The sequence below is a fragment of the Onychomys torridus genome, chromosome 11, assembly GCF_903995425.1.
Source record: "Onychomys torridus chromosome 11, mOncTor1.1, whole genome shotgun sequence".
NCBI classification, from domain to species: domain Eukaryota; kingdom Metazoa; phylum Chordata; class Mammalia; order Rodentia; family Cricetidae; genus Onychomys; species Onychomys torridus.
In genome coordinates this window covers 73,640,402-73,647,626 of record NC_050453.1, presented here as the reverse complement: position 1 = coordinate 73,647,626, position 7,225 = coordinate 73,640,402, and the positions used below count along the sequence as shown (strand labels likewise).

General features: G+C 44.8%; 1 protein-coding gene across 5 annotated transcripts in view; it reads right to left on the bottom strand.

Annotated features, from left to right (window-relative positions):
- Mgat5 (alpha-1,6-mannosylglycoprotein 6-beta-N-acetylglucosaminyltransferase) overlaps positions 1 to 7,225 on the bottom strand; it is a 274,469-nt gene that overhangs the window by 83,002 nt on the left and 184,242 nt on the right. For all 5 annotated transcript variants that reach the window (XM_036202890.1, XM_036202893.1, XM_036202892.1 and 2 more), the window contains one exon: positions 794 to 927. In XM_036202890.1, coding sequence (XP_036058783.1) covers positions 794 to 927 — 134 coding nt within the window. The remainder of the gene's footprint in view (positions 1 to 793; positions 928 to 7,225) is intronic.

Below are 7,225 nucleotides of genomic sequence, written 5' to 3'. Positions count from 1 at the left end.
TATCTCACTCACTGAGGGCTGGGGTCCTAGGCATGCCTCTACTCTTATCCTGGCATGTACATGGGTTCTGGAGACCAGAACTCTGGTCCTCCAGCTTACACAGCACGAGCTTTATCCACTGAGCCACCTCCCCACTCCAAGATTATTTTTTCTTTTAAAAGCTTTATGCTCGGGGGCCGGAGAGATGGCTCAGTGGTTAAGAGCACTGGCTGCTCTTCCAAAGGGCCTGAGTTCAATTCCTAGCAACCACATGGTGGCTCACAACCATCCATAATGAGATCTGGTGCCTGCTTCTGGCCTGCAGGCATGCATGTAGGCAGAACACTGTATACATAATAAATAAGTAAATCTTAAAAAAAGAAAAAAAAGTGGTGTTGGGGGTAAGATTCATGCTCAAATAATTAAGATTGAACTAATGGGCTGACATGGAAGACCTCATTCCTCTGAAGGATGCAGTGGCCCCTTAGCAGCATGGACATGGTGCTGGGACATGCCCAGTGACTGCACATTCAAAGGTGATCTTCAGGCTTTTCCCATGTGGCTTCTACTAGTGATTTGTATTGAACACTTTTCTCTAGGACGTTTCTAAGGCTCTTCACACAATGTTGAGGTGTGCTTTCAATTCCAATTACAGAAAAAAAGGATCCAATTGCTCCCAAGAAAAAAGTTTAATTTACATACTTTTTCAGCCTGGGTCCTGAAAAATCACAACCAGGTTGATGGTTGCCTTGTGAACCTTCACACCTATTTTCAGTAGCTTTCTGAAAGGCAGAGACCACACATGAATACTCACGGAACATGGTGTAAAACTGCTGTGGGTTCAGATTCCATTTCCCCCAGGGGGTCTTGTGGCCTTTGGACTGCGCATAACTTGCATGATTGAACTCAGGCTCTGTTCCAAAGGAATCTAGCACTCGGAGCATGCACCTGCAAGGAAAGCGCTGTGGGTCAAACCATAACCTCCATGCTAGATGCTACAGTTGGAGAGAAAAGCAGATGGACAACACTTGAAAGTAAAATTGCCACTGGAAAGAAGCTTAGGTCCTATTTTCTTACTTGTTCATTTTGCAAAGGTGGCCTTGGCCACCCCAACAGACAGAACTGACTGACCACTGAGGAAGGTTCAAATACCAGTGGAACAAACACCCCCGAACACTGCAAGGGGCCTGCAGGATTCACTGCAGTGGACTTAGCACCCAGGTAGGACTGGGCATACAGTAGGTGCCTAATCAATGTGATGAAAGAAACAAAGCACCATTATCTCTACAGCTTATTTTGCTGAGAGATTAGGACATGCTTCAGGGCTGTCAGTATCTGTCAACCTTTACATCAATTAGCTAGATCATTCCAGTTTAGGTGATGCTAATGATATAGCTAAAGGTATCTGCTTGACACTGGATACAACTACAGGTATCTACTTCATACTGGATACAACTACAGGTGTCTGCTGCACACTGGATACAACTACAGGTGTCTGCTGCACATTGGATACAACTACAGGTGTCTGCTGCACATTGGATACAACTACAGGTGTCTGCTTCACACTGGATACAACTACAGGTGTCTGCTTCATACTGGATACAGCTACAGGTGTCTGCTTCACAGTGGATACAACTACAGGTGTCTGCTTCACAGTGGATACAACTACAGGTGTCTGCTTCACACTGGATACAGCTACAGGTGTCTGCTTCACACTGGATACAGCTACAGGTGTCTGCTTCACACTGGATACAGCTACAGGTGTCTGCTTCACACTGGATACAGCTACAGGTGTCTGCTTCACACTGGATACAACTACAGGAGTCTGCTTCACACTGGATACAGCTACAGGTGTCCGCTTCACACTGGATACAGCTACAGGTGTCTGCTTCACACTGGATACAGCTACAGGTGTCCGCTTCACACTGGATACAACTATAGGTGTCCGCTTGATACTGGATACAACTACAGGTGTCTGCTTCACACTGGATACAACTACAGGTGTCTGCTTGATACTGGATACAACTACAGGTGTCTGCTTCACACTGGATACAACTACAGGTGTCTGCTTCACACTGGATACAACCACAGGTATCTGCTTCATACTGGAAAGCACTCTTCACATTGGTAAGCTGATGATATTTGAAGGCAGGGTTCTGAGGGTTAATGAGAGATGGATGGTGGGCCCATGATGCCATAGGTGGCTTTAAAAGAGGATGCTAGAGACCCAAGACAGAACTCTGCACAGTAGGATAAGGCCCTCACTGATGAGGCCACTCATCTTGGACTTTTTATCTTCCAACAATGAGAAATAAATTCCATTCCACAATAAACAAGTCTGGCTCCAGTATTATGTTGTGGTAACACAAAACAGACTTAAATCTCATTTACTAGGCAGGGGTAGCTTTTATATATCCAACTATAATATAATAGGACTTGATTGCTGGACCAGCTAGCAGCTGATGCAGTGTAATGGAGTCCCTTTGGTCTGCTCCACCGACGAAACCTGGCCCACTAGCAATCTTGGTGCAGCTGTGCACTAAGGATTGGTTTTGTATTATTTTGTGTACTCGGGTATATGTCTGTATATGTGCATATGTGCATAGGTGAGAACAAGTGTGTGTGTGTGTGTGTGTGTGTGTGTGTGTGTGTGTGTGTGTAGGCCAGAGGTCAACTTTGAGCTGCTTTACCCAGGCACATCTCCCTTGCCTTCTTTTGAGACAAGATCTCTTGCTGACCTGGAATTTGCCAAATAGGCTAGGCTAGCCGGCCAGGGAGCCCTAGGGATCTTCCTGACTTGAATACCCCAGCACTGGTGTTGCTGGTGTGTACCACTACACCCAGCCTTGTCAGGTGGGCTGTGGGGCTAGAACTCAGGTCCTAGAACACTGCACAACACTTCAGTGACTGAGCTCTTTCCCCAGCAAGGTTTGACATTCTCAAATCATTTAAAAAAACACAACAGAGAAAAATTCCATAAAGTTCACATGTCTACAACAGAAAATCAAGTTTTCTTGGAACCTGGCCACACTCTGCTGTTGACACTGCCTACATCTTGGTGACTGTCTTCAAACTGTGATGGCACAGCAGAGACTATACATGGCTGCAAACCCTTTGCAAGCTGGCCTTTCACAGAGAAAGCATTCTGACCACAGGTGGAGAGGGCACAAAGGGTAACCGGGAGAAAGGAATTAGAGAACCGCCATTCTGGATCGCACTGATTTAGCTGATGATTTTCAAACTAAACTAAGCTGGGGGAGGGTGATGGCCAACGGGGATGGTTCTGTTCACTGTTATTCCTCTATCAGCATGCTACTGAGCAACTTCTGCTGGACCAATACACAGCAAACTAAATGAAAATTAAAGCCCCCTTTAGGACAGATGGCGGCGACCCTTTTAAGGACTCTTTCTCTCTCTCTTTCTCCCTTCTCTTATTACCAGGAAGCTATTCTAAATTTCTGTCAACTTTCACGCTGATGTGAGATTCTCTGAAAACAATAAAACCATCAAAGTCCAAACACCAGACCATATCCTCAAGGAAACACGGCTGTCAACTGAAATTTCTAGACAAGAAAAAGACAAAAAGGAGAGAAGGCCATGGTCACAGAGTGAACTGTGAGCTAACCCGGGACAAGGTCCTCACTTGGATCTTTTTTCTTTCTTTTTTTTTTTTTTAAGCTGAGGCTCGAACCCAGGGCCTTGCGCTTATTAGGCAAGGGCTCTACTACTGAGCTAAATCCCCAGCCCCTGACTTGGATTCTTACGTGGCTTTCTCTAAGCTGCTCTCAGCACAATGATGGGTCTCTCTTTTGGGGGTGTGTATGTTCATGTGTGTGCAAGTATGTGTGCATGCATGTTCACAAGTGTGCATGCATATCTGCATGCATGCCTGTGGAGGCCAGAGGTCAAACTCTGTCATTCCCCAGAAGCCACACACTTGGGAGGAGAGACAGGAGGGCTTCTTGTTCACGGTCCTCCTTGGAGCCATCTTGGAACTACCTCGTCCCTGCGCTGTGTTGCTAACATTTATGGCATTTCTTGGATGCCCTCTTCGTATCTGAAACATCAGGAACCTAACGACATAAATGAGTATTTGCCCCAGTGCCCAAAGCAGCTGGCCTTCCTCTGGCTGACATCTCGCAGCCATGCCACATGACTCCTGGAACATTCTGCTGCTCTACACTACACTTCAGTGAGAGACGCTCAGAAGCAGAGTCTATTTTCCAGCTGGGAGTCTGGTGTAAAAGCCGGCACCTGTGAGCCATTTGTGTCTCCCGTTCTTCCACGTCTTCCACAAAAAGCAAAGGACTCCTATGGAGCAGAAGAGTTGTGAGCTCCATAGTACATGCTAGAGTACTAGTAGCATGTTAGCATTTAATAAGTGTTTGATCATATTTCCCAAGTTCTTATGCAAATTAGACAGAATTTGTTAAGTATTTTTCCACAGTCAACAGACCTAAAGGGCTTCTTGCTCATTGGATGGTCTGATACCACCACAAGGTGGGATGCAGTTCCCATCACCTGCCATCAAGTAAGATGACCATAGTCTGACAGCTTCTTCTGTGGGCCTATATGTGGTGTACACGTCTGTGCACGTTCCTATGTATGAGTGCATGTGTGGTTGTACACGTCTGTGTGTTCATGTGTATACATGTAGATATGCGTGTAGGCCAGAGGTTCCTTAGTAGCTCTCCATCTTATTTGCCGAGACTAGGTCTCTCACGGAATTTAGAACTCACTGGGCTGGCTAGAGAATTTGGCGTGAGAGCTCCAGCAGCCTCCTGTCTCCACTTCCCCATGCTGGCACTGCAAATGTGCACCATCAAGCAGGGATCCAAAATCAGCTGCTCAGGTCGGACAGCAAGCACTTTGCCCACTGAGCCATCTCACTGGTCCCCCGCTACCCTTTTAATTTTGGGGATAGGGTCTCCTGTAACCCAGGGCTACCCTCAAACACCCTAGGTGCCCGAGGGTGACTGAGCCACTCCTGCTGTCTCTACTTCCTGAGTGCTGGGATTTCGGGGGGAGCAATGTAACACCTGGGTTTTTGGGTGCTGGGGATTGACTCCAAGGCTTCATGTACAACAGGCAAGTGGAATACAAAGAACTCTATCTCTAGAGGCAACTTTTCACATTGAAGGGAAAAGAAGTGGGCAAGAAAATTCTAGAAAGCCTGCTTGTCATTTGATGAAACTGTAGCTTTGCCACAAAATAAAGACCAAGGGCTGAAGCTCCAAGAGACCTCCTGCTGTTCACTGCTAATTTGGACCTTCACTGAAGAAAGATGGAAGAACATTATGCGCATCCATAAGCCCCCAGAGATGGAACATTTCCACACAGCAAGCACCAAATACCAATCAACAGTGACCATTTTAGTAACGACATGGCCTTTCTTAATTGACCCGAACACCACCACTGAGAATATTTTTCCATCTAAACAGCCCTTCTTAATAACGAGGACACCAGACTCTATGGAGGCCTGAGGTGCCCAGTTTTTCTCTGTATGTTTTCCAGATGTCTACCATTCACAGAATGACAGAAAGGAACACCCCTGATTTTCCTCCCTTAAGGCTATCACTAAGAAAAAAATTGTGTTTACAATATGGCTTATTAACCAAGAAGAAAGATAGTTATTTCTATACAACTAAAAAAAAAAAAAAATTAAGTGATGGCTTGTGATTTGTGAACTAGAAAACCAAACCAATAATAGGGAAACTATGATATCAAAGACAGAGTGGAGTGCTGGAGCTGAGGAGATGGATAGCATAGTGTACACAGTGTCTGGTACATGCTTAGAAACCCAGTGCTGCAAGTGAAGGTGAGTGGATCCCTGGGGCTCACTGGCTAGCCAGCCTAGCCTATAGGCCAGCTCCACATCATTGAGAGACTGTCTAAAAAATAGGAGAGTTGGTTTTGAAGAATGACACCCAAGATTGTTCTCTGCCCTCCATATGCATGCATACCTACACATATGTGTACATGAACATGTACAAGCATATACACATGATCAAAAGAAAAAAACAAAAAGGACAAAGCATTATCCTGACCCAAACTTTCCTAAAAATAAAAATGGCAATATCCCAAGGAAAGGAAAATAACACAGACTGTAGGAACAACATACTCAACACAGTTAATACAATCATCACAGTCAATCAACATAGCACAATCAATACTGTCAATATAGTAGTCATTCCAAACAATCAGCACCACCAACAGTCAGCAGAGTCAACAGTCAGACAGCACAGTTGATAGTCAACACAATCAACAGTTAACCAAGTCAGCACAGTCTACACAGTCAGCACAGTCTATACAACAGCCAATAGTCATTCAACAATCATTCAACACAGCCAGCACAGTTAACAGTCAGCACAATCATTTAACACAATCAACACATTCAGCATAGTCAGTCATCACAGTCAACAATCTTTCAACACAGATAACACAGTCACCAGCCATCAAAGTCATTCAATATAGTCAACACAGTTATATAGCCATTCAACACAGTTAACACAGTCACCACAGAATACTTGGACTCTTAATACAGTGTCCACTCCATCAGTCCCTTTGTTATATTTAACTCTTAATGAGAAAATCATTGCTGTTGGGGATAAAGTTTGAAAGAGAATTTTAAAGACAATGGACATTATCAGATCTTGAATTTTTGAGAAAATTTTTTGTATTTTCACTTCTAATTTTTGTCTGATTTAGAAAGGACTTCCAGTCTGAAACAATCTTGGGGGTTGAAAGTTAAAAATACTAAATGTAACTAACAGGAAAGATAAAGGACTACTTTAGGATATTTCTGTATTAGATAAGTTAGCGTATGTGATGGTTCATCTTGATTGACAACATGCTTGAACTTTGGAGAATGCCAAGGAGACTGGACAAGCATATCTCTAGGTGTGTCTGTAACTAAGGGGAAGGTCTGCCCTAAATGTGGATGGTAGCATCTTGTGGGCTGGGGGTCCAGGTGGAAAGAGAAATTCTGCAGTCAAGGCATTCATATTCTCTCTCCTTCTCTCTCCTCTCTCTCCTCTCCCTCCCTCCCTCCCTCCCTCCCTCTCTCTCTCTCTCTCCTCTCTTTCTCCCTCTCCCTCTCTCTCTCTCTCTCTCTCTCTCTCTCTCTCTCTCTGCTTCCTGACTACTATGACGTGAGCTACCCTGCCACATTGTTGTCCCCCTAACCTCCCCCGAAAATCCATGATAGACTGAAGCCTTTGAAACCATGAGCCGAATAAAACTTTCT